Source organism: Dermacentor silvarum, chromosome 4, assembly GCF_013339745.2.
Source record: "Dermacentor silvarum isolate Dsil-2018 chromosome 4, BIME_Dsil_1.4, whole genome shotgun sequence".
NCBI lineage: Eukaryota > Metazoa > Arthropoda > Arachnida > Ixodida > Ixodidae > Dermacentor > Dermacentor silvarum.
The window spans coordinates 2,227,357-2,254,753 of NC_051157.2; the positions used below are offsets into that span (position 1 = coordinate 2,227,357).

Consider the following 27,397-nt stretch of genomic DNA (forward strand, 5'->3'; position numbering starts at 1 on the left):
AATACTTAGTGTGGCAACAGTGTGGACTATTCTATGCACAATTTTGCTTGATAACCCGTGAGCCACATCAGAAATTGCACCAGTGGGAATCTTTGCTGTCAAAAACAACAGTTTAGCCCATTACACGTTGACGTACTCTTGTCGTAGCAAACACATATAAATGATATAATTTTATTTTATTTCATTTATTTACGCTAAGGGCCAAGTAAAGGGCTTTACATAAGGAGTGACATGATCAAAATACAGGAGAATAAAAGGTAATAACGTAAGTACAAAGTTGTAGAACACGCCAGAATGGCCAAGTAACTAAAAAAGATGAAGAATCCAGCAAAACTGAAGGTAACAAGGCATGTACAAATATTACAGTAGCAGAACAAGCCAAAAATTCAAGCGCACAAGTCAGCAGAACTCGAGGAATCAAATACGACGTAATAAATAGATAGTAAAAGAATGTCAACAAAATAAGTTAGCAAACATCGCTTTCTAAAAAAGTTAGTAACAAAGATTGAAAAGAAGATGGATTCGTTATCGGGGCTATGTTTGACGGCAATCGATAGAACAAGCGAGGGATTCTGAAATTTTTTTTGTTTCTGGCATATAAATGTTGAACTTTATGTGTGTGATCAGTGCGAGATGTGCTGGAAAGATATGACTTCGGGTGAAAAAAGTTGAGGCGGTGAAGTTTTCTGTGCATCGATAGTGATTCAACGTGAATTTCTTTTTTTCAGTTCTGACACGCTCTGGTAATGCAAATAAGAAGTAATAAATCAGGCTGCTTTATTTTCTACAGATTCAAGCGTGTCAAAATATGAGGTGAGGTCGCTGCGAGAGCACAGGTTGCTGCGAGAGCACAGGCTCAAGCTGGGACACGCTGCTAGGAAAAGTCCCAGCGGCAATGCTACTTGCTCTGGCGATAACCAATGGGTCAACTCGCGAGAGCTCAGGCAATATCCTTCGGCTTAGGCTTTCGGCAAGTGCGGCTCGGCGTGGTACGATCTCGCGCGAGCGCTAGGCACCGCTCGTCGGCTTAGCGTCGGGAAAAGGATCAGCACACAGTATGTGTTTCCCACACGGGCAAAGGCACCGTGCGCGAGCTCCAGTCCTAGTCACAAAGGTGTCGGCGGACGAGAGGAAAGCTGTACATACTGTGCGCTGCTGCCGGAGATAAGAGAGCCACGCTCCGCCGCTAGTAGCCGAAACACGGCCGCGGAGTGACGTCAGCGCCCCGCCATCTTCGCAACCCACTGCGTGCGCAGCGCCACCGCGGGAACCAGTTATGCGCGGGCGGGGAATGAAGGCGAGGGATAGCAGAACAGGTGAAGCCCGTGCAATGGCACCGGCGCCTCCCTCATACTCCATATCCTCCTCTCCTTAAATGCCCCCTTACCATCCTGGCGAAACAGCTGGTAGGGGCTTATGCACCAAAGACAATGGAGTCGTTCATGCACAAGCTAAATGCTAACCTCAGCCCAGCAAGTACTCTTAACACACCGCGTTCCGACATATACAACACTTTCATGCACTATAATAAAAAAATATACAGGGATCATGGTACAAAAAAAAAAATGCTACGCTCTATAATAAAAAAAAATAATAAACGCCGCTAGAGGGGGAAAAAATATTAACAAAATAGTCGGCCGCTAGCGCGGGACAGTGTCCAAGGTGCGAAGGGGATATGGTGTGTAAAGTTCGGTGGCTAGGGGCAGTGGCCGAAGACGTAGGAGTTTCGAGGGCAGTCTTGATAGCAGGAATGGGCTCACCGTTGGTAGATCGAGTTGTTGCTTTCGTGGTGGTGGCGGTCCCGAACTCCAGCTGGATGGGGGCAGGACACTGCCGGGTCAGCTGGCCACGCCGCCGGAGCCAAGATAAAGGGGCAGCCACAACCGTGACTGCAAGGCGTTTGTACGGCGGCGGCGACTGGGGAGAGCCGGGCTCTCGGTCTGACGTCAGAGGGTCACTGTCCACCTTCAGTGTCCACGACGATTCGATGCAGCAGCTGGTGCGACTTCTGGTTGCTTTGAAAAGCAACAGGTACCACGCACACACGCACGCACACACACTCCTTGCAGTTTTCTCCATGGCTGCGCAACACTCCCAAACACTGCAATGCTCATCGCCGTCCACAATGCGCCGCGCCATAGAAGGTGCAAAGCGTCCTTCGCCCCCCCCCCCCCCCTCACACCGATGGGTGGATGGGACCATTGTGCCCTTCGCGTCTGACGACCGCGCAAATCAACAACCCCCTGTTCGACAAAGAAAAAAAAGGAAAAAAAAAGAACAAAACAAAAATCTTCTACGTCTCCGTACAAGAAAAAAAAACGTAATGAATTAAAGTATAAGGCTGTACACGCGAAAATTAAACACACTTTCAAATAAAAAAACATAATTACATTCAGCATGTATACTCCAAAAAAGAAAGAAAGAATGCACACTGTTGAAATGATACATAAACAACACTTGCAATAAGCTGGGCTGGGACCAGCATCTTTTCGTGCACTGGCCGTAAAGAAGCTAGCCCACTGAAGCTTCGCATTTTACTCAGGGCCTTTGGTTGCGGAAAAGTCCGTCGTCCGGCTCTAAATTACACAGGTGACCGCTTCCACAGATTGTACCGGTGCGTGGTCCGAATGCGGTCCGTTGCCCGGGTGTGCCCCGTTGCTGGCGTGCAATGCCACTGGGCACTGGCGCGAGCTCGTCGGACCGTGACGCAAAGGCCTTCAGCTTGGCGATATGGGCACGGCTGAGTTTGCCCGAAGGGGGATCTTTCAGCAAGTACGCGAGCGGAGACCAAACTTTCTCTACTCGGTACGGACCAAGCCACTTAGGAGCGAGCGAGGCTGAGAACCCCTTGGTCGCATCGCTAAGAGCGTGGTTGCGCTTCAGGACGAGATCACCTACCTTAAATGAAAAATGGCGGTGCTTCCGGTTGTATTGAGCCTTCTGCTGGGCCCTGGCCGACGCCAAACTCTGCCCTGCTCTACAGAGCGCCTGGCAAAGCCTGTCCCGAAGTGCTGAAGCGTAAGCAGAACAGTCTGTTGGTGCCTCCTCGTCCCCGAGCTGGCATCGCATGACACCGGTCACCGGATTAGCCAACTCCCTTCCGAAATTAAGGAAGGCGGAAAAGAAACGAACCAGTCGAGAGATTCTCGGAGGTTCGGATTGCGAACGCGAGCTCACTGAAGTGGTCTGCCCAATCCTTTTAACGATTGGCAAAATCCGCTAACATTGGTTTGAGAGTTCTATTGAGTCTCTCCGTCAAAGTGGACTAGGGATGGTAGGGCGAAGTGGTGCAGTGATTAATTCCCAGGGAACGGCACATAGCACCAAACACCCGAACGGTGAAATAGGACGCATTATCCGAATCAGTTTTTTCGGAAAGCCGAACCGAGAAAACACTTCCTGTAGCCTGTCCAGCACCGCTCGCGCTGTCGCTTTACGAAGCGGAAACAGTTCCACCCATTTAGAAAAAATTATCAACGACTACCATCAGGTGTGTGAACCCCTACTTAGTCCTGGGGAAAGGCCCCATTAGATCGCAGGTGGCCACTTGCCATGGACGCTCACTGTCGATTGGTTTCATCAGCCCGGGCAGCTTGCCACCCCTTGATTTCACCATGTGACAGACGTGGCAGGAACGGCAATAGCGAAAAATGTCACACTTTATGCCAGGCCAGGTCAGAGTTTGGCTTAGTTTCGCAAAAACTTTAGAGCCACTCAAATGACCGGCCAAGGGTTCGTCATGAAAACATCGCAACAGTGCGCTTCTCAGACTTTTGGGGATAACCACCTTTAACGGGTACACAGAGTCATCGTCAGTGGCTATGTATTTCAGCAGGAGCCCATCATGATCCAGCAAATATAAATTCGCGGGGGACCCAGCGACACGCTGTTTCCGGCCGCCCTTGCGCCCGCCGCACTACCAGCAGCGTCCTGGCGCTCCGTCTCCCTGAGACCGTCGCCCACTCTGCGAAAAAACGGATCAATTTGCTTAGTCTTCAGTAGCTCTTGCCTGCTGAAATTGATTCCAATTCTCCCAAAGGGCAGGCTGGACTCGTCCTCACTCAGGACTGCAGCCATCGGCGTCATGGGTTCGCTTTCGAGAAGCTCCTCCGCACGCACGCTTTCCGGCGCGCTGCTTGCCTGGAGCACGGAGAAACAGGTTTGCCCCCTTGCGGACTCGCCTCTCTCTCCGCTTGTTTCGCCCCCGATGCTAGCTGGCACAAAGGCACTGGCAGCGGCTGTTGCACCTGGAGAAACGCTCTGGGTGGACAATGGGGCACGAGATAGCGCGTCAGCTACCACGTTAGTGCTCCCCTTTCGATACTGCACAGAAAAGTCATAATGCTGTATCGGGAGAGCCCAGCGCGCCGGCCGGCCCGCAGGCTCACGGAGCCGCATCAGCCAGCTTAGCGCACTGTGGTCCGTTTGCACTACGAATTTCGTACCATCAAGGTATGCATCGAATTTACGTCGTGCAAACACGATAGCGAGGCATTCCTTCTCCGTCACGGAATAATTCCTCTCAGCCGGTATCAAGGAGCGGCTGGCAAAGGCCAACGGCTGCAACATGCCATTGTATTCCTGCAGGAGGACTGCTCCTAAACCCAGGTCGCTCGCGTAGGTCTGGACAACGAACGGTCTTGTCAGGTTGGGGAGTCTGAGCTGCGCTGTCTCCGCAATGTTGCTAGACAGTTGGCGAATAGCCTGCTGCTGCTCAGGTCCCCACTGCCACTCGGCCGACTTACCCAAGAGCATGCTCAAGGGCGCCTGCACTCGGGCACAGGACGGGATGAACGACCGGTAAAAGTTGGCCATTCCCAAAAAGCGGTGAAGGCCACGTACGTCCTTGGGCGCGGGGAAATCGAGGATTGCCTGACGTTTCTCCCAGTCCGGCTCAGTGGAGCCTCCGCCCAGCGTAAACCCCAGTAACTGAACTCGGGTTTTCGCTAGTTAGGCTTTCGCAGGATTCAAAGTCATCCCGGCGGCCCGCACCCTCTCGAGCACATCGGCAACATGGGCAAAGTGTTCTTCGAAGGTTCGTGAATAAATCACGATGTCGTCGAGGTCGCACATGCAGTATGCCCACTTTGCTTCCCCGAGGACGCGGTCCATCAGTCTCTGAAAGGTCGCAGGACCGTTGCAAAGACCAAAGGGCATACGAGTAAACTCAAACAACCCTCTGTTTGATGTGAATGCGGTCTTGGACCGGTCACGCGCATCCATCTGGACCTGTAGGTAACCTTTTGAGGCATCCAACGTAGTGAAGTACCTCGCACTGCCCAGGGTTCCTACAATGGAGTTAATCGTACAAAGCGGATAGCCATCCTTACGAATCACTCCGTTCACATGGCGGTAGTCTGCGCACAGTCGATGACAGCCATCTGTCTTAGGCACCAACACAATTGGAGACGCCCAGGTGCTGTACGAGTGGCGGATAATGTTGGCCGATAGCATCTCGTCTAGCAAACCGTCAATGACCTGCCGCTTGGCAAGGCTGACGGGCCGGTAGTTACACTTCTAAAGAAGCGCGTCACCAGTTTAGATTGCGTGGCTCGGCAAATTGTTACAGCCCGGTTGATCGGTGAAAAGGTCTTCATTGTCGCGTAACAGTGCCGACAAACGAGCCTTCTGTGTATCATCCAAATGAGCCGCACAGGCAGACAGAGGATATGGTGCCTTATCGTGCCATGTCGCTCTATCCCACTAGGGATTGTGAGTCCACAAGTGCATAACGGAGGGGCTTGCCCCCAAATTCTGTGCGTGACACGGTTCGTGCCGTGCCTCTCGATCCCAAAGGGGACCATGAGCGGGCGAGCGCAAAGCTCGGGGGTTGCCCCCGAACTAGGCGCGCGGCACAATTCCAACGCCTCATCTGCACAGGCAAGATCGGATGCCGGCGGTCTGATGAACGGCTTTAACAACATGAACTGACCGTCGCCATAGCCGCCATCCGCAATGTCCACAGCGATCCCAGTTTTGAGGAGAAAGTCCCTGCCGAGAATCACAGGAACACTGAGCCCTGGGAGAGGAACGAAACGTGTCCGTCTCATTCACTCTCCCCACCTGACCGTCAACCTTGCGGCGCCAGCCGAATGCGCCACGCCTTTCGCAAGATTGAATGTGGTTCGGCAGTCCCACAAGCGCACTGCATGCTTTTGCAAATGGGACAAAACCTGTTTGCCGAACAACGAAGCGCTTGCGCCCGTGTCCAGCAGCGCCGAAAATTCGCGGCTGGCAATGGTCACCGGCATAAACGGCGCTTGCGCCCCAGCAACACAACCTGCTCGGTACACCGAGGGAACAAGCAAAGGTTCGGTCCCTCGTGCCTTCACGAGCGACCTGCGCTCCCATTTTCCGGCCTCACAGGAGACTGGGGCGCGCGGTGCAATGCCTTGCAATGTGCCCTCGTTGTTGGCAGCGAAAACGGCGTACTCCGCTGCGGTATCTTTCCCGAGACGGAGCAGCTTCAGCTCTCTGCCAGGGTCGGCTCGCCGCTTGGCCAATGGGCCAATAACGTGTGCGTCTGCCTCCGTGATATGCTGGGTCGAAAAGCGTTCCTGTGCATGCGTTTCGGGCGGTGGTGCAGCACAGGCTGCCCGCCTGCCGTGCGGGTAGGGATCGAGAACGCGTGCGCTCAGCTCCCAAACACACCCGCTTGCAGCTGCAAAGGCAGCTTGGCCGGGTTGTTGGCGTTGGGGAAAGGGCTCAGGCCCTCTCCACGCGCAGCTCGGCTCAAGGGCCTCGCTGGCGGGCGGCGGTGGGCGATAGGCGCGCGCGTCGATAATGCCACCTTGAATAAGCTTTGCCTCGGCGGCCAATTCCTCCAGATTTCGGAAGCGGCCGCCGCGCAGGTACGCCGAAAAGGTCGGATGTGCCTGCCTGATCACCCGTTCGACGCGTTTCTCGTTCGAGGCATTGGGCTCAGCGACTAAGAAAAGGTCTTCCATTGCCCATACGTACTCCTGAAGCGACTCATCAGGAGCCTCTGTACGTAGCCCAAGCTCTCGCCGCATCCTACTCTCGTAGTCAGCGGGTAGGAATTCACGCAGGAATGCCGCTCGGAACTCCTCGAGGGTTATTACACGGTGTCCGGAAAGCCGATACCACTTAGCCGCCGTATCAGTGAGTGCAACAGGGTCGACGTGTCTGAGTACCTCCTGATCGTTCAAACCCAGAGCTCTCTGGTAGCATGCGAGGGAGTAACAGTAATCCCTGGCACTGAGCAGGTCACTGTATCCGCTGTAGGTCGGGATTGCCAACCGTACAGGGGGGTGGGCGCATTTCGGAACAGCCGACTGCATTTTAACTGCCCCAGAGAGCGCCTGGATCATTTTTCAGCGTTATGCAACAGCGTCTGTGCGCCTGCTCCAAAGGGAGCCGTTGGCGCGTTAGCGGCGCGGTCGAGCAAGGATGAACTGACGTCCAGCTCGATCAGTGGCGTGGTTTCCACAGGGATACCGGCCGCCACGCCGCCGTCCCCAGAGCAAAAAGGGCTCCTAGCGGGGTGTGCCTGCTGTCGTTCACAGCCGCCACTTGAGGCAGCTATACGTGAATTGCTTAGGCCGCTTGCAGCCAGCGTTGACAGAACAGGCGCGTGCTCGATCGGTGTGCTACTGGGTGCCACCGAATGTACTCCAAGCAAAAATCACAATGACTCTTCGAAAAGAGATCAACACGCAAAAACCAATGGAATGGGTTCGGATGTGGTACTAATTAAACGAAATGGCTAAAGGATGGTGGTAGAAGTCATGAGCATGACTCGACATAAATGACAATGACTCAGTGAGAAAACGTTAACACTCAAAAGCCACTGAAATGGGTTCTGACGTGGGTATTAAGTGAAGGAAACACTAAGTTATGATGGTAGAAGTCAGAGTCATGACCATTACTCAGCAAAAATGGAAATGACTCTCGGAAAGAGTATAACACTCAGAAACCACTGGAACGGGTTGGGACGTGGGCAATAAGTGAAGGAAACATTAAAGGATGATGGTAGAAGTCATAGTCCAGCATGACTCAGCAAAAACGTCAATGACTCAGCAAAAAAAAAGGTTAACCCTCAAAAACGTCTGAAATGGGTACGGACGTGGGCACTAAGTGAAGGAAACATTAAAGGTTGGTGGTAGAAGTCATAGTCATGAGCATGAAGGTTAACACTCAAAAACTTCTGAAATAGGTTCGGACGTGGGGACTAAGTGAAGGAAACATTAAAGGATTCTGCTAGAAGTCATAGTCATGAGCATGACTTAGCAAAAACGTCAATGACAGCGAAATCAGATTAACACTAAAATCCAGTGGAATGGGTTCGGATGTGCTAACTGAAGGAAAAGGCTAAAGTTTGATGGTCGAAGTCATAGTCATGAGCATGACTATGGCTTTCGCCTTAAGGTCTCTTAGGTGTTGCTAAAGGGACTCCTGAGGACTCGTGACATAAATGTCATGACATGCGTGTCATGTAGGTTATGAAAGAGCCGCCTACATCTTGGTGCTGTCATGGTCGTTTTGTTAACTTGGTAGGCTCCCCTCCCCGCACACTGCTTTGCACTTCGCATAACATCGATTCCCATAGGGCATGGGATCTGCCGGCTTTTTTTTAATGTGTTTTTAGTTGCTCACTAGTATCTCATCTGTTTATATTTCTGCGCACCTTGGAAGTCGACATCACTGATTTGTGCATTCAATGAACACTGCGAGCGTCCTTCAGTGTGACCTTGTGTCACCTTGAGAAAAGATGAACCTAAACAAAGCATGGAAGTGTTGCTTTGTTTAGATGCCAACATTACATAAAGTCTGCATAATTTCTTTCTCTGTTAGCGCCAGTCAAGGACTGAAGTGCACATGTGTGAAGGTAAAGCCTTGTGCAGGTGCATGTGGAAGTCCTTGATGCCAATGATAATTGGCCCGTGTTCTCTGAGAGCCTGTACCAAGTGGAAGTCTCCGAGAACACATCTCCTGGCACAGAGATCCTGCAGCTGACAGCCACAGATGCTGACGAGGACCAGCGCCTCTTCTACAGCATTCACAACAGGTGAGTGCGTGGCTCTTGTAACACAGGACCTTGCATTATGTTAATTAGGTGTTCTTGTGTTTATTGTTACATTACAGTCAGGAAACGTGGATTTGCTGGCATCCATAATAAGTTACATACTGTGAGGTGCATAAATCGGGGTTTTGTGTGACAAATGTTTATTGCCTTGTTTTGTGCGATGCGAAAACAAATTAAGTAGGCAGGACCTGCACTTGTCCTGTCTGCTCCTTGGTCTTTTGTATTTAAAATGTTGGTTGTTTTAGTGTTCGCTGTGCATAGACAGGCCATGCAAGCCACCCAGTTATGCAACTTAAGTGTGTGTGTTTTTGAACAAATATCCACCGCATGACAGTATTTGTGACTGAAAAAGGTTGAATGATTCTTTTAGCAGGGCACCAACCCTGGTGGAGTATATCAATTCTATCATGGGAGAGTGTCTGGCGTCTGGTCAAGCTCAGCTGCATGCTGGAGTGTGCATAACGAGCATGTAGCTCTGCTAGAAGAGCGGTTCATCATGCCAGATAACTGCTTCTTTTTTGTGGTTTCTTTTTTTTGTGTATGTAATAGTGGATAGTGGGGTGGTTGTGTTGCCAAAGGTCTCACTTGAGCCCTAAAATAGTGCTCCATCTGGAGAGATCTGTTTTGCAAACGCTTTCGCTTAGAAGGGTGTCTGCTCTGCTATGGAAATTTCCGCAAAGTGTCCTGTGGTTGCTGGAAAGCCACATTGCCTCCAGCGCAAAAAAGAAAAAAAAAATGCTTTTTCCTTATGAGCCCTTACATTTCGGTATATTTCTTTCAGGAAAATGCTGTCCTACATGCGAGAAATTAATGCTCCATATCAGCATAAGATTATTATAAGAATGGTAGCTTGTTAATTATTTAAGACTATAGACACTTTGCTGCAAGCAGTTTGTGCAGCTGTAACAAGATGGTGACATGAGTTTGCTTCGTGCATGAGGTGTGCGAGGCCAAAATTGCAGGACGAGCAGCGGATGTGTACTGTATTTATACCACTATCTGAAAACACAGCATTTATTAAAACAAGGGAAGTTAAAGAAAAAGATGTGCAACTCTCCGAGCTCTAGAAGCATTAAAGGGCTTATTAGGTGTGGAGTACAGAGGCCTCGGCTGGGCATCAGGAACGTTAGCAATTTAGTGCAGATTTGTACGATTGAGAAGCTAATCCAGCAGTCTGGTTTTATCTCAACAGCCAGGAAATGGAACTTGTGATGTCCTATTAGTGGTGTTGCGCCGCGAGCACTTATTTCTGGGTCATTACAGTAATGAGGATAGTTCATCTTTGTTAACTTTTGCATGTATTTTAACGTGATAGCATTTAGGGCCCCGTGTTGCAGAAAATCCGGCGTCTGCAACCGGCGTGTGATCGCGGGTGGCGGAGACAATCATGCAACCACAGCGACCGCGCAGCCCCTCCACGTTGTGCAAGGCTTTGGTGAACAAAAATTTAATTTCTCACAGTGAAATCCGTCAGAAAAATGGTAAAGTATAACTTTACCATTCGGCGTCGAATTCGCCGTCAGTTTGTTTACCAATCGGCATTGGATTGTAATTTGAATGTACGAGAAAACCTAATTCTGCTACGGGGAAACTCGTAGCAGAATTAGGTAGCAGAAACCAGATTTCGTAGCAGAAACTAGACCTGCGCGCGTCGGTACAATAGCAAACAATTTATAAAGTAATTAAAAAAGGTGCTAGGGCTTTCAATTATAATATAAGACCACTTATATTGCCCCTCGAAAATTGTCTTTCCAGCAATGCAATTCAGCTTAAAAGTGAAGTTGACTTTAAGGGGATCGGTGTAAGCTTGGTCTTTGTAAGCTGGCTTTCCCACGTTCAATGTTGCAGTTAATGAAGCCTACTTGCCGTATGCGAACGGGTCCCGATAACGCTATCGAGTAGAGCGTCCTCCAATTTTTTATTACATTTTTGCACAACAAACACATCTTTAATGTAATTGAGAAAGGGAAGAACAAATGTCTTTTTCTGCAGACACTTCCATAGCTGCAGAAATGCCAGAATGAAGATATCACAGGTGAGGCGAGCGGAATGCACCAAGTTTGCTATCTCCACTGTGTGCACCTATTTGCAACCTCCCATTCATCAAAGAACAGTGAACCGTACAATATGTCTTTACAAGTTCGTATTGAAAGATAGTGAACAGAGCAAGAGATTGCATCCTTAAACAGGTACGGGATGATGTAAAACTATTCCAATCTGTTTTTATTCCAGACCTCTCATTAGCCCTCCGTGATTGGTCAAAATAACTTGAGCTGAAGCACCTGCAAAATGCTTCACATACCATCGATTCTCTTAGTGCATGGGATCTGCATATGTTCATTGCCTTGCTGTTGTTGTCACACACACTAGGTGTCCCTGTATGTATATGCCCCTGCAAGCGAGAACACTAACACACATGGACTTGTTGCACCATCTGGTAACACTTAGTGGAATGCCAAAGAGGCTATCTGCAAAATTCTGTGCATAGCATTGATCCGCTGAACTTTTTCCTCTGGATTACTAGCTAGCCGAGATACAGTACCACACTGAACAAATGCTTGCCCATGCTGGTGCTGTGTTCTGAGGCTGAAAAAGAAACCTCTCCCTCGGGATATTCCCCGATTGACAAGCGCAGGGTCGATAAGTACATGCCACCAAGGGAGGAACTGATCTCCTCTCGTGTCTGAGCTATCTAGGCTGTCAAATTGCACTAACACGAGAGTGCTCTTGTAGCTGCATAACCACGATAGTGGTTCTCACCATTGTGTGTTGGGGGATTGAGTTCAATAATTTCACTGCAGTGCCATAGCGCAGCATAGTTTGGGCATAGGGGCAGTGTTGCGGAAAGGTCATTTTCGAACATCGCGCGAGCCGCTGGTTTTCTTTTTTGTTTCCTGGACCTGTAAAACACTTGCTGCTGTCCACCTCCAAGCTGACCAGATGCTTACCCGATTGGTTTGTTTGCGTGGAAACTCACGTCCCCTCTTTCCTGGAGGCTGTGGGATTCGGGAGTTATGATCTCGAAGTCAGGTGTCACACAGAGGCTCAAGCTCTAGCCTGCACCACCAGAGTGTCTCGAAACGGGTAGCTGGCCTACACTACCGGGGTGTACACTAGCGGGCCCACGCCATCGTCGAGTTGCTTCTTTTGTGATGAGTACGCGGTCAGAAGGTTGGAGGAATAGAACAGGTTTTTTTTTACGTAGGTAGGGCAAACTTGTTTACAGAAAAAGTCATCTGCAATGACAATTAAAATGGACACCGACTACGGAAGTTTATAAAAATAAGACATTTCAGCTCCCGCAATCGAGCTTTGTTCACAATTGAAACGTCTTAGTTCACAAACGAAATGTCTTATTTTGATAAAATTTCATGGTCAGTGTCGGTTTTAATTGTCATGTATGTTCCCGACCAGACGGGTTTCCGTCCAATTCTTAACTTCAAAAGTCATACGCATGTACTGGCAGGAGCACGCAGCTACATCGCTCTCAAAGCATTAGCTACATCTCGGAGCACACTACATCGTTCTGGGAGAGCACACACCATAAACAGAGGATGCCCCTTAAAAATGACCCATTGAGCGAAATGCCACTCCATGAAGCATGCAGTGATGCACCGCTAATGGGCTCATACTGCCTTAAGCAATGGCTCATAACCCCATAAACGCAGCCTCTCCGTTACGACACCAGAAGAGAAGTGAAATTCTACGCTTGAATGATGAGCGGCAACGCAGCCATCTGTGGAAGACGACGACGAACGCGGGAGCAGTGGCACGAGCGCGTGCCGAGCATGAGCACGAGCCCCTTGCTTTACCGTGACAACGACGACAGGAGACGCTGACATTATTGTGACAACGGTGACAGAAGACGCCGACAGTCCGATCGCAGAGCGCGTGATTGCGCCTCCCACCGCGTGATTCCACGTGATTTACCGTGACGACAATGACAGGAGACGTGGACAGCCCAAGCGGATAAGGTGCTTCGCACCTAAAACCCTTTGGCTTCCCCAGATAACTTGCTATGAAAACGGGTAATGTCCTAATCACCAAATCTGGGTCATAAACTCTGCCTCCAAGGAGGAGAATGTCAACACACAACACATGCGCTGCCCCCAACATGATCGCAGAAACGGGGAAGTGAATACACCTTACTCATGGTCCCAGCGATGACCGGGAGGGGTGAACAACTAGGGGGATGCGAATAGTGATGTTTGAGACCGAAACGAATACGAATCAAATAGTGCCAGAAGCAAAGTGAATCGAATCGAATATCGAACACTTTTCGAATAGTTTTCGATTAATGAACAGCTGTTGTCACAATTAGTAATATAAAACGATGTTTCCATCCCAGCATTTCTAAAATTAGCAAGTTTCTGTCATTACATAGTACGTTATGAAGCGTTGTTTATTAAAAGCACATATGGAGCATTAGGAGCTAGCAACCAGCTTCTTCGCATGTACAGGGATCCTCAGAGAGTGCGAATGATCGCTGTACAGCCTTTAAAGTATAGCTACCCAGGTGACGTAGCCTACTCTACTGTGCAAGTTCTCATATTTTATGTCTATACTATGCCCGTGGGGGTGAAAACTGACCGTCCTTTTGCTCAAATTTTATGTATGTTGGGGAGCAGTCGACGTTTTGAAATATTCAAGAAGTATAAAAAATAATACGAACAGTCACTATTCAATTCGAAGACCGAATCGAATAAGACACAATTTGATTCATTATTCGAAAGTTTCGAATATCCGCACACCCCTACTGCACACACACACTGTGACCGTTCTGCGTAAAGCTGAGTCCATTCAGCACTCGACGGGACTAAAGGGGAGAGATTGTCCTCCTGGTTTTCCAAGAGAAGGGCAGTTTGGCAGCTTTCGGCCTTACAGCCGTTGTGTGGCTTCACCCGCCACCTCTGCTTTCGGCGATGTGAGAAGTCTCCTTTTTCATGTCTAGAGCCGCGCTGTGCTTGACAGGCATTTTGTATGGATTGTACAAAAGACACTGTAATTACAGTTAAACCTGGATATAATGAAATTGGCGAATTCCCGAAAAACTTCGTTTTAAAGAGGATTTCGTTATATGCAGGTTTGGCACGAAAATTTGGAAAAGAAACGCTTACCGTATTTACTTGATTCTAACGCGCCCCTGATTGTAACGCGCACCCGTTTTCTGTGACCAAAAGTGGGGAAAGAATCCTTTACAGTACCGTGCACCTTATGCTTTCATACAGAAATACAACTATCGCTCAAGATTTACTCCCAATACACTAAAGTTGCGATTAACAAAAAAGTCCCAGTTTCGCCCGAAAGGCGAAATATCGATTGCGACAGCATATTAGCAGACAGCTATACGAAGTAAGGGTAGTACTTTTATCGGCCGTACAACTTGTAAACATTCGCTGTTTAACTAAATTGGTTGACGGTCACCTTCTACTTTCATGGGAGCCGGAGAGTTGCGTACATGTGCTACTCTCGATGGAGGAGACACGACTGGCAGCACAGCAAACAAGGATTTAATAAGTACAAGGACGGTAAAAGCACAAGACACGCAAAACTCAAATCATAACTCAACCAAAAATACTCACCAACGCTCTGACTAAACCAAAGCTCTGACTAAACACAAAACTATCAAAAAATGCTCCCGTAAACAAAGAACGACTACCACTATCTTGGTTTCGGAGCCTAGCTCCGCCTTAAAGTCTCTACGTCAGTCTTAGCGCTGACTCATCAAAGTCTGGCCACTCTGGCCCCGGCCTAACTGCGTCGCAATATGGAAGTGCGGGTTCTTACGTTGGTTTGAAGTTCTTGTACGAGTCCACGTCGATCTCGTCCGAAGCGTTGCGGGTGCCGTAAGTGCCGACGCCTCGTGGTTCCGTCGACCTGACCGAGTATGTGGCTGGTGCCTCGGTAGCCGCCGCTGACGTGTCACTCGCTGGTTTAGGCCTCGCGTCTTGTTCGTTCGGGTTGTCGCTGATGCCATAAATTGCCGACGATTCGCGGTTCCGTTGACCTGGCCGAGTGCGTGGCTTGAGCTCCGGTAGCCGCCGCTGACGTGTCACTTGCCTAATGAAGTGTTCCTCGCCCTTCGACGATCTGTGTGGCGGCCCGGTAGCACGGTGATTATCGGTTGAACGAGCTTGGCCGAGGAAGAGGGATTCTCGAGAAGAAGACCGGAACCACCGTGAGCAGCAGTGGCCAGTCCCAGGAGCTTCGTCTGAACGTCTCCGAGGACTACAGCTACACCTGGGCTTTGCCAGTCTCACGACTTCGTGGCTGGGTCCTCCGCTCTCCCGTCGTCAGAGCATGGCTGACGAGGCGACCTTCCAGCTCAAGAGCCACGTCGATAATGCTGTTCCGTCGCTTCTCCCTCGCGGATTACACCTCGGCTCGCGTGCCTCGAGCGCTCGCGCCGTTCGGAACGCTCCACAGGCGACCTCTTACATGTGACATAGACTAATGCCTGAGCACACGTACTACAGCACATGGTCGAAGCTACGGGAGCTAGGCTCGAAGTGCGTAGGAGGTGGCCATATTGAAATGCCGATGGCGATATGGTAGCGCAAATTTAGGGTCGTACTCGATTCTAACGCGCAGGCAATTTTTGGACCCGTTTTATCAACATCGCCAACATCATTGAAAAAGGAGAGTGCCGGCTTGGCGGGCTAGGCCAGCTGCAGCAAGCGGCGGGATCAGGTTTGAATGAAGGGAGGGGGAAAAAGGTCACGCTCGAGGCGGCAAGATCACCGGGTCGAGAGATGCAGGCCCTCCTCACGCTCGCACGCACACACACGTGGACTCATTCTCGCCTCGCAGTCGCCGTGAATTTGAGCGCGCCAAGCGCAATGCCGCCGCTTCGCATTCCGTCGTGGCAGAGAAGGTGCTGCCGGTTGCTGCTCGCGCAAAAATGACAAAATTTGGGGCGAAATCTCTAGGTTGTCGGCTGGGAAAATTCGTTATTTCGAGGGGGTCTCCCGCTGCCATTTCGTTACAAAGATGTCTCAAATACATGTGCTTCTATGGAGTAACGGCGGGGAATAGAAAAACTTGTTGTATCCAGGAATTCGTTATATGGAGGTTCGTTATAAGCAGGTTTAACTGTATTAATTTGAGGCGCTCTCAAGGAATTCAGGCTTTTTACCATAACTATAGAGTCGACAGCTAACTAAAAAAGCATAAAAAGCAAGACACCAAATTTTTGTGTCAGTACTTCTCTAAGCAGTGCATTGCATGCCTTGTTAGTGTGACCATGTCTCTTATAGTTCGCTGCTTGATCACAAATTTTTGCTTACTTTTTCTGCTGCAGTGACCAAGTGACGAGCGCCTCCCACTTCCGGCTTGATTCAGATACTGGTTTGCTGTCACTGGCTTTGCCTCTTGATCATGAGGCCTCGCAGCAGCACATGCTGACTGTGGCAGTGCGTGACTCGGGTGGACCTGTGACACGGCGTGGCTTTGCTCGTGTTCTAGTGCTTGTGACAGACCACAATGACCATCCACCTGAGTTCCTGCAGACTCGGTATGAGGTGCGCGTCTTAGAGACTGCCGTCTCGGGCACAGCGCTGCTGCAGCTTGGGGCCCTGGATCGTGACCGGGGCCGCAATGCCCTGCTGAGTTTTACTGTGGCCTCAGGTAAGCCGAATTGACGTGTTGGTCATGGGGCGAGACAGTGCAATATAAATTAAGAAAAATATTACCTTCAACTGCACTCACCAGCCAATGCAGTAGAACCTCGTTGATACATTAGTCTTTCACACCATTAACTTGCACCAATGTTCATGATTGATAGCTTTTTTTTACCATTGATACGTTCTCGGAAAACACAATTTTTCGACACCAGCATTCAGTACATCGCCAAAGTGTGATCGTATGATACATTTTCCGACCCCTAGATCTCATGTAAAGAAGGAAAAGTGTGAGGCGAGCAAGATCGAGAACAGTAGCCGCTTGCTCGTGTCACGCAGTTTCCGGTAACAGCAAATCTAGAGGGTTGTTGCGCACTGAATTCACAGCTATTGCCGCCAGCCTTATATTTATACAGTGGAATCTCGATGATACGAATCTGACAGGGTCACGAAAAAAATTTGTATTAGCCGAAATTCGTATCATCGAAACACAATTAAAAGTAGCTAAATTAAAGAGTCAAGAGGTGAACTCACTCAGGCACACGTGCGTAAAAAGCATTTACAGTATAGGCCACTTATAACCTAACCATGTATAGTGCAGAACTGGCTACAATGCGGCCTTTTCCGACTCCCGTTTACCCTCCCCTAGAACTCCATGTATACGCATACCACTTACAGTGCAGCCGCGTGAGACGAAATTGCGGCTTCTGCGGGAAAATCTCGCTGACAAGGGCGGTAGCGAGCACGAGGTGCACCCACTGATGAAAGAGGAGATCAACGAGGGCGATGCGGAGGAGGAGCATGAGACGTGGAGCACGAGTCCAAGGGCGATAAAGTCGTCACCGCACGCCGTATGTGCGAGTCAAAGCGCGCGGAAGGCCGTGGGGGTATGAGAGAGAGGGAGGGGGGGGGAGGCAACGCTGTGCTGCGGCGCCAAATGCGTATCTTGCAACCGAGCGCAAGGGTAGCTGGCGACGCAATCTCCCCACGCGAAAGGAGCAAAGCAGGAAGGTAGTGGGGGGGAGCAGCTCCTACTCTGCCAACAAATGCGTTCTTGTACTTTGCGCCTCTGCCGGCTGTCGGTGTTATCGCACGCACCGTATCTTGAAAGCGATCTCCACGCGGCTCTGACCTTTGTATGCGCTGTGCTTACGCCGCTCAGTTTCCGTAGAAGCGATTGACCGCACGAACCTTCGCTTGCTGCGGCGGCCGCGCACGTGGGGAAGCGCGGCCGCTGCGGCGAGTGATGAGACAAAAAGAAAAGCACAAAAGCAACAAAAGTGTCACCGCTTCAAACTCTTCGCGCCCAGTCGCGGCTTCCGTGCTGTCCGGCGCCGCGTCCGCGCCTCCGCACCAAAAGAGAAAGGGAAAACGCGCGTGACTGCGCGCTGTTCTCTTTTCGCGGCAGACGGTGGGGCGGCGTTTATTCGTATCAATCGACGCGGGTCGAAAATCGATTCGTAGCAACCGTTCTCTAGCACGTTGCAGAGTAATGGGGCTCGGCCGGGTCCTCAGAAAAATTCGTATCATCCGGAAATTCGTATTAGCCGTGATCGTATCATCGACATTCCACTGTAATCATCTTCATTGATCTGCATAACAGTGCATGTGGTGTAGTGCCGTTGGAAGCGTACTGCAGGCTTTTGATAGACGATGACGAAAATGTGCGCCGCCTCGTTGAGTGGGATCATTGCAAAACTTGTAGAAGTAAAGCAGCCCACAGTCACTGCATTGGCTCGATGTGCTACATGCTGCACTTGTGCACCGCTTACACAACCAGGAATACAAAAATCATTCATTGTAATTGCGCTGATCTGTTCGATAGCTTTGGCAATGTTGAACATATTAGCAGTCATCGACCACAACCCAAAGAGCACCTGTAAGTTTGGCCGACGTCAACTTTCTACATGTGTGGCCACACTCGCTGTGCTGGTGGTCACGTGATCTCCTGTGGGTGCGAGGCAAATGGCGAGCTGATGTGCCTTGATGATCTTTCCTCGTGGTAAATGTTGGAAGTCATATGAACAAGCCCGCGCGGGCAAGCGCATGCGTGACCTGCACTAGAGTGTGCTAACAATGTTGGGAGAGTGGCCTGAACGCCAGCCTCCACGTGAGGCGTTTGCAGTGCGCAACCGCTCTGAAGCACTGCTGTGGTGAACCCAAGGGCTGCCTGCACCTGGTCAGCGTGGGGGAAGCAGCAGACATCTGCTATGCAGGCCACTTTGAGGCTATTTATCTTTAATGGTGTAGCACTGAATGGTACTTGCATATTTTTGCATGTGTTAGTGCTGCATCAACAAGCTAGGGCAAGAATGATGTGCTAAATGGCAGCTTGCGAGGTCTTACTTCAGTGCTAGAGCCCAGGAATGGTTATGTACGAACTGACCATTGGATGAAGCTTGTAAGAAAAGTCAAGCGTGCAAGGAAAGTAATGAAAAAACAAAATTATTTGTTCAGTGTTTACAACTGCTTGGCTGTTGATGACGGTCGTAACTGGACTTCTGCATTTTCGAATCAGCTGCTTTATGTTTCTGAGCATACTTAAAGGCCTCTTCAAGGCTCTGCTGGAGTTCTGTAGCAAAGACTTGGTGTGCCCCTGCTGGAGAATTTGTGTCTTCCTTGTCACCTGCGGCTTCCCATGGCATGCGGAGCTCACGGCCGTAACACAGCAAGGTTGGAGTATATCCAGTGACTACGCTCTCTGCAGTACACATGGCAAGAGCAATCTTGGGTATGTGCTGGTCCCAGTCCTTGTGGTTGGAGCATTATGCTCGTAGACACTGTTTAATGGTGCCATTGTGGCGCTCGACTATTTGTCCTGCCAGTCGTATGGCACAATATGACGGTCCTTGGTGCCCCAGTGTTTGAGGAGATTGCGCTATAAAGTGCTTACGAAGTGCTTCCCATCGTCACTTGTGATAGCCACAGGTGTGTTATGGCGACAGAAGACTGTAACCGTACACTGTCAGAGTTTCGTACTTATTACTGCTCACAGAGGGAAAAGCTCTGTAAACTTAATGAATTTGTCGATAACTACCTGGAAGTATTTGTGGCTGTAAAGTGTAGATCACCAGGGCCTTATAATATAGACACTAAGCTCTTTCGTGGGAGCTGTGGACTACTGATTGTTCATGAGACAGTCAGTAGTCCTGGCGTGAACCTTTCGTGTGCTGACGGACAGCACAGCACAGCACTGCACATACTTTGATATGTCAGCCTGCAAGCCCAGCCAGACGAACTGTGCTGAGACATGTCTCATGGTTCTGAAAAATCTGGTATGGCCTGCAATGGGGTGGTCGTGTGCTATCTTCAGTGCCAGGTATTGGAGGTGATCAGGTAGCTATGGTACCTTCTTGTTGCCGCTTTTCTGCACCGGCAGTCCACTTGGCTCCAGTTATGTTGTCTCTACCAGATCATGAAGAAGGCAGTGATCAGGGTCTGAGCTTGGGAGCCAAGTAAGTCCCTTGGACCACAGTCTTCAGTTTTGGGAGATGGCCGTGAAGAGCCTGTTCTTTCCGATCTGCACTTTAAACTGCAATGACCGTGCATAGGAAGGCACTGTGGCGCCAATGCCCGTGCGCATCGCAGTTTATGCATGCACCGCTAGAGCCACGCCACCCACGCCACTCCATTTTCAACCTGCCACATGACACAGATTGTCCACGCCAGCCAATAAATTGAAAAATGAAAGCATGTACTGTAAAACCTCGTTAATACGTACCCGCTTACAACGTAGTTACGGTTAACACGTAGTTGGTACAGTTCCCCGGCCGAGCCCCCATTGAAAGCAATGTATTGACTGACCGCTTACGGCATAGTGGCTCGTAGAATGCGTACCGGTTAGCGCGTACCATTTTGACTAAGTCACAGTATGGCGAACAGCATGTTGCGCCGCAAATGCATTTTTTTTTTTTTGCTTTTGAAAAAGAAACGTGGAAACCGCAATTCATTCGGTACTTTGAGGCACCGATCGACGCTGCGTATCGATGGCGCCATGTTGGTGATGGAGATTGGGCTTCCTCCTCTAGACCGGATCGCCAAATGCAGAGAGCGCAGCCGCAGCGTAGCTAAAAGCCCCATCGCCACAACCATCACTCTCGTGCTGCGACCTGCCCATACTGCTGCTCCTTTGCGTGTGTCATCGCATTCCACATGTGTCATCGACGTGGTGACGATCGTGCGTGGTGGTTCAGTGGCGACTGGATATTTCATCGCGCGTGTGACTTCGTCCTAGGAGTGTTGCGTGCATAGTGGTGTCGTTCGTGGTTGCTCATCATCGACAGAATATTTCTTCGTCCGGAGAAAGGGAGCGATGCCAAAACCTGGACAAAAGAATTGCGTGCTATGCGTGAAGGAAAAGTTGGACATCCTTTGTAGTATTGAAAATGGAACAACGAAGACCGCCGTCGCGCGTGCGTGTGGACTGCCTTTAACAACAGTTTGCGGCATATGGAATGTACGAGAAAAGCTAAGGAGCGGTGCTGCATCCAACATTAAGAGGTGCCGCTTGAGGGGATCAGCCTTTCCCGAGGTTGAAGAGGCTTTGGTTTTATGCCTGAAAAAAGCCAGGGCGCAGAACTTGCCAGTCAGCGGCCCCCTACTCGCCGAAAAGGCAGAAATATTTGCCAGTCAAATGAACTGCAATAACTTTTCTTGTAGCAACGGTTGGCTAGCAAGGTTTAAAGCGCACCACAACGTAAGTGCGAGGGTGGTGTGCGGAGAGGCAGCACATGCGGACCATGAAGGTGCCGCAGAATGGCAGAATGGGCCGCTGCCTGCGACTCTAGCCAACTACGCCATGGAAGACGTTTTCAACTACTTGGACGAGTCGGCACTATTCTACCGACTTCTGCCCAACCGAACGCTGGCGTTCAAGGGCAAAAATTGCGCTGGTGGCAAGCATGCCAAAGAAAGGCTGTCAGTTGCTTTCACGGTCAATGCGACAGGAACCCAAAAGCTACCACTGCTTGTTATCGGCCGGTTTGCGAAACCGAGGTGCTTTAAAGGCGCCCACCTGCCCTCGGGCATCATATGCCGAAGCAACACAAAAGCGTGGATGACTTGAAAGCTTTTCGAAGAATATATCCGGCTTCTGGATCGTCGTTTTGCGGGAGAAAAAAGAAAAGTTCTCCTTGTGCTCGACAACGCATCGTCACACGTTACGCTCGATAACTTGAGCGCAATCAAACTCTTATTCATGCCGCCGAACACCACGGCGCTTGCACAGCCCCTCGACCAGGGCATGATTCGCTCAGTTAAGCATTTGTACAAAAAGAACTTGCTGCACAGAATGTTGCTCGCAATGGAGTGCGGCAAGACGTACTCCATCGACATGTTAGGTGCAATACACCTCCTAGCCTACTCGTGGCAGCAGCTGGAGTCCGCCACAGTGGAGAACTGCTTCGCTCGAGCAAAGTTCGTGGTGCGCGTGAGCACTGGCGAAAATGAAGAGACTGCCGACGACTGCGACAGCCTGATCACAGAGGTGTTGGAGCGTCAAGGTAGTACCGAGGCTCTGCAGTTTGAATCCTTTCGTGACCTAGACAGTGACGTGTCAACATCTCCTGACCTAACAGACAGCCAGATTGTCGCCGTTGTTGTGCCTTCTGAAGTTGAAGACGACGAGAACGACGATGACGATGGTGACGACGTCGAAGTGGATCCGGATCCAGGTCCGTCTCTGACGGCAGTTGCTGACGCCGTGGCTGTGATGAGGGCATTTGCCGAGAAAAAAAAGTCTCATGCCGAGGTTGGCCCGCGGTCTCTCGGAATTCGAGGATGCTGTTGTCGCTGCAAGGCCTCCGCGGCGGCAACTGACACTTACCGACTTTTGGTCAATTGCTTCTGAATAAAGCAAGCTATGTACTGTGAACATTACTCATTACTTTTTCTTCACTTTTGAACGGTAAGTCGCGGCTAAATCGTGGTTTTTGGTTAAGGCGTATAACCGGTTAGCACATATTTATCCCACGTCCCCTCCAACTACGTATTAACGAGGTTTTACTGTATACAGAAGCACGTATACGTATACTGCGCTCAAATTTCGCATTAGGGAGTGTGGTAATTGTCAATGAATTTTTCTTTTCACGGATTTCTCATTCCATTATTTTTTCCATGGACGCCCAGCAGCTGGACTTCATCGTTATAACCGATAATGCCACATGTGGACATTGTAGTAAGCGGGTTATTTCACCATGGAACACATACAAAAGTTGACGGTGCAGCAGGTTCTCATTGTTACAGTGAAACTTCACTTGAACAAACTTCAAGGGACCCCAGGAAAGGTTCGTTAAAGTGAAAGTTCGCTAAACTGAAATAGCTATGTTACAACTTGTTATCAGTAGCTAAAGAAAACATCAGTTGTTGAAATGAAATTAAGAACCCTTTTATTTGCAATGCTGCTTGGCTTCCATGTGAATTTCTGCTTATTAAGCATGTTTTGAAGATTGCAGTAATCTTTTGCTGCTTTTGTGCACTTATGACTGCAGTGGTCCCCACACCTGTTTCCATGTAATTCCATAACGCGCCCGAAAAGGATGCAACCATCCACTGCTTGTGTCAAAGCCAGTGACATCGAAAAGTGCTACGAATTCCACAACCATCTCTTGAATCAGTGGTCCTGAAACCGGACTGTTTCTGGATCGCAAATCCTTTAGCCATGTGGCAACAGCGTCGCCTACTTTACTGAAACATCCAGTGCACGGTCTCTTGTGCACGGGTCCGAGCTGCGCACTTTCTGATGCGGCCGCCATTGCTTGACGCTGGCTCTTAATTGTCGACAATGATGATGCCGGGATCCCAAATACCTTTGCAACGTCGACTTGACGCTGCCCAGAGTCCAGCCTACGCAAAACATCCAGTTTTTCGTCTGGAGGCAGGCGCTTCCGTTTGGAACTCGCAACGAGCACGTGGTTGCAGGGCTAAAGCTGCAGCTGTCACTGCAGCTGTGGCTTCGTTTGGTTACGAAAATACGTATGTAGCCAGCCAATCCAGTTCAAAGCCAAAGCGGTCCGACTGTTCATGCTATGAACATGCTATGAAGCACCGGCGCCCATCGTGCACCGTGGGTGGAACTTATCGCGAAGGCCACGTTGAAGCTATACTACAGAAAGTGCGGTTGTACTTGTGATCAATATGACACGAGGGGGCATTGGATGGTGTCACAAAATATGTCCGTAGAACTGAAATGCGCTCTGCACTATATTTCGTTAAACTGAAATGCGTTAGCATTGGTTCCAATGGTGCTTCGGAAGGGAATTTTAAAATGTTCGTACAACTGAATAGTTTGTTTAACCCTTTGAGGGTCGAATTGTTTTGCCACATGCGACCCCCCAGGGTCGATTTTTTTTATTGCTGATTTAAATTCTTCGAAAGAATCTATTTCGAAAAAATATGGTCGTAATTTTTTTTAAAGTGACAGTAAAGTGAGGAAAAAATCGTTTGTGTTCTAAAATACACAATGTCTATTCGTGAATAAGAAGATAAGCGCGCTGAAAAATGGTTGTGTGCACGTCCGGAAACCGAAACAAGTGAGAAGCCTTCGTCTTATCGCCAACAAGGGGCTATAGAGCTTTTGTGATCTCCAAAAAAGGAACCGCAAAAACGGCAGCATCGTTTGTGTATATACGCGGCTGCCTGGGAACAGGTGTAATCGCGCCGCGGTGGGCGATAAACGATCGAGTAACAAGCGGTCACCCTTTGAGAGATTTGAAACCAGATAGCCATCAGTTTAGTGCAACAAGCGGGATCCGCCGCAGGAGAAAACCGTTGCCGCCGGTGCCGCGCGCGCGCGGATGCGCAAGCGAGAGCTGACGCGCCGTTGCCATATAAAAAAAAAAAAAAACGGAGAGCCATTGGCGCAAGTAAAAATTCCACGTCTTCCCGTCGAGTGGCAGCACACACCAAGCGAAAGAAATAATCGAAAGAATCGTGCACTTCGCCGCCGCGCGCGCGCGCGTGCGCTCGGATAGGCGAGCGATAGCCGACGCGTCGTTGCAAAAAAAAAAACAAAAAACGGAGAGGCATTGGCGCAAGTAAAAATTCCACGTGTTTCCGTCGAGTGGCAGCACATGCCAAGCGAATGAAATGATCGAAAGAGGCGCGCTTTTTAAATGTACAAGCGATACCGTACATGTACGCCATTGACCATTTTGAGGGTGTTCGCGGAGGTCGTACATGTACGATATTGACCCTGAAAGGGTTAAGTGACATTCGTTCAAGTGGTATTTTACTGTATAACCAATGTATTGTAAAAACCGGTATTGTTATAAGTGGGTTTGAGTGTATTATTGTTATTATTATTGCATGGTCCTCTATTTAACACAAGTCGGGACTTTTTCCGAGAATACTACTATGTTGAAGCTTGCAATAACTTACCAAGCGTCCAAAACTTTCGCTGTGTAGGTACAGGAGAACTTCAGTGATACAATCCCATTCTGTACAATATCGTAGTAGCTATTTGTCACAGCAGCTTCCCAGCAGTGCTCGCCCACCCATGTCATGTGAAAACGTTGGTTCGCACTCAGTTTCCTATTCCGGTACCAGAAAATCTCGTCGGTTTTCGCAAGCCGCAATCAGTGCTGTCATTGCCAAACCGATTGCGATAAGCGTCTTCCCCTCTATGTTTCCCAGCACACGTAATGTAGTTCCATTGGAATCGTGCTGCACACTTTTATAGGCGATAACACAAACGTGTCGCCGTTTCCTGCTGAAGGCTGCGCAAAGTGAGCGTCATGTTTCGATCTGGTGGTATCGTATTCCGGTGTCACCCACCATCTTGATTTCATTTCGGTTTTTCGTTGCTCTCTTAGGAGTAATCTTTAGCTCGGGTGCTACTACCTAAATACATGTAAAAGGAGAATTCGTTTTCTTACATCTAAAGCGGACAAAATGGATATGTTGCACATGAATCTCAAGAAACTTAGCACAGTAAACCTCGTTAATACATAGTTGGCTGGGATCGGCATTTAGGTACGCACTAAACGATGTACGAATTAACCGCCAGTGCCAGTTTAGCGACTACTTACCGGCCGGAAAAGACCACGTCACGATGCTGTCAAACACACGCACTCTGACAGGCTTTATTTGCGGGTAGGCAGCAAAAAATCGGTAATCTTCACTTGCCGCCGTGGCGGCCTTGCCGCAACGATGGCATCTTCGAACTCAATAATGTCCATGAGGTCCCGCTTACCAACTAAATTAAAAAGCACGGTGTAACGCGTGCACAGGTTAACATGAACATGTCTCGGTCGATGACCGCAGAAATTTGCTGTCAAAACGCTGGAATGGGCAGGCGTGGCAGTAGCAGTGAGCATGCCGTCTCTCGCTTCAATGTGAACTAGACATTGAAAGCACAGTGCATACAAAGCTACCGGCACTAGTTGCACTTTGTGTGCAGATCGCTTGGAAGATGAGGCCCGCGTGGGCGCACACTTTTCCCACGTCGCAGATCGCTTTCAAGATACGGCAGCCACCGCCAAAGTGTACTTCTCCCTTTCTCCCCTCCCCTGCCGTGCCTCGCGTGCACAGGTTAACATGAACATGTCTCGGTCGATGACCGCAGAAATTTGCTGTCAAAACGCTGGAATGAGGAGGCGTGGCAGTAGCAGTGAGCATGCCGTCTCTCGCTTCAATGTGAACTAGACATTGAAAGCACAGTGCATACAAAGCTACCGGCACTAGTTGCACTTTGTGTGCAGATCGCTTGGAAGATGAGGCCCGCCTGGGCGCACACTTTTCCCACGTCGCAGATCGCTTTCAAGATACGGCAGCCACCGCCAAAGTGTACTTCTCCCTTTCTCCCCTCCCCTGCCGTGCCTCGCGTGCTTCTGCCCCGCATTTGTCCCTCACGTTGTGGGGGTCTTCCCCAACCCGTAGCGCGTGTAATCGCAGCTACGTAGGGTTCGGGCGAATAAGGCAACCAGCGAGTCAACTCAACAACGTTTATTGCTGTCAGCAATAAAACACACTTGTAGAGGGAAGTCCGCTCTGTATAACAACTAATAAAATAGGCTTGCCTCGTCGCGTGTGGTAGTCACGCGAACGAGGTCACTCACGGCTTTCAGCAGGTAAAAATCCGGCAGCGTGTGCTCCCCCACAACGTGCATGTGATTGAGTTGGCTGACCCTCGCAAGCTTTCACTCACACATACAGCGTACGGTGCATGGTGACTGATGTTGCCGTGTTTGGACTTTATATGGAACCTCAAAGCGACGTCCATGGTGACGGCAGAAATGTGCTTCACAATAAAATGTACTTCTGCGCGGTTGCTACTTGAATTGGATGTGATGGTGACAGCGAATTCGCACCCCCTACTGGCAGCTTCGCGTTGCTGAGAGCTAATCTCGAAGGCCTTGCTTTTGTGCACAGCAATTGGCCACAGCTTGTGGGGATTGAGGGAGGCGCCGGCGCCATTGTGCGGGCTTCACCTGTTCTGCCATCCGTCGCCTTCGTTCCCCGCTCGCCTTCATTCCCCGCACGTGCCTAACCGGTTCCCGCGGTCACGCTGCGCACGCGGTGGTTTGCGGTGAGGGTGGGGCGCTGACGTCACGGCGGCCGCGTTTTCGGCTGCTAGCCGCGGAGCGTGGCTCTTCTCTCTGGGACCAGTGCATGGTACGTACATGCTTTCCTCTCGTCCGCCGACACCTTTGTGACTAGGACTGGAGCTTGCGCACGGTGCCTTTGCCCGTGCGGGGAGCACGTACTGTGTGCTGATCCTTTTCCCAACGCTAAG

General features: G+C 49.9%; 1 protein-coding gene across 6 annotated transcripts in view; it reads left to right on the plus strand.

Moving 5' to 3' along the window:
- Positions 1 to 27,397, plus strand: part of LOC119448018 (fat-like cadherin-related tumor suppressor homolog) — a 653,800-nt gene that overhangs the window by 77,989 nt on the left and 548,414 nt on the right. For all 6 annotated transcript variants that reach the window (XM_049666727.1, XM_049666730.1, XM_049666726.1 and 3 more), the window contains 2 exons: positions 8,865 to 9,028; positions 16,347 to 16,672. In XM_049666727.1, coding sequence (XP_049522684.1) covers positions 8,865 to 9,028; positions 16,347 to 16,672 — 490 coding nt within the window. The remainder of the gene's footprint in view (positions 1 to 8,864; positions 9,029 to 16,346; positions 16,673 to 27,397) is intronic.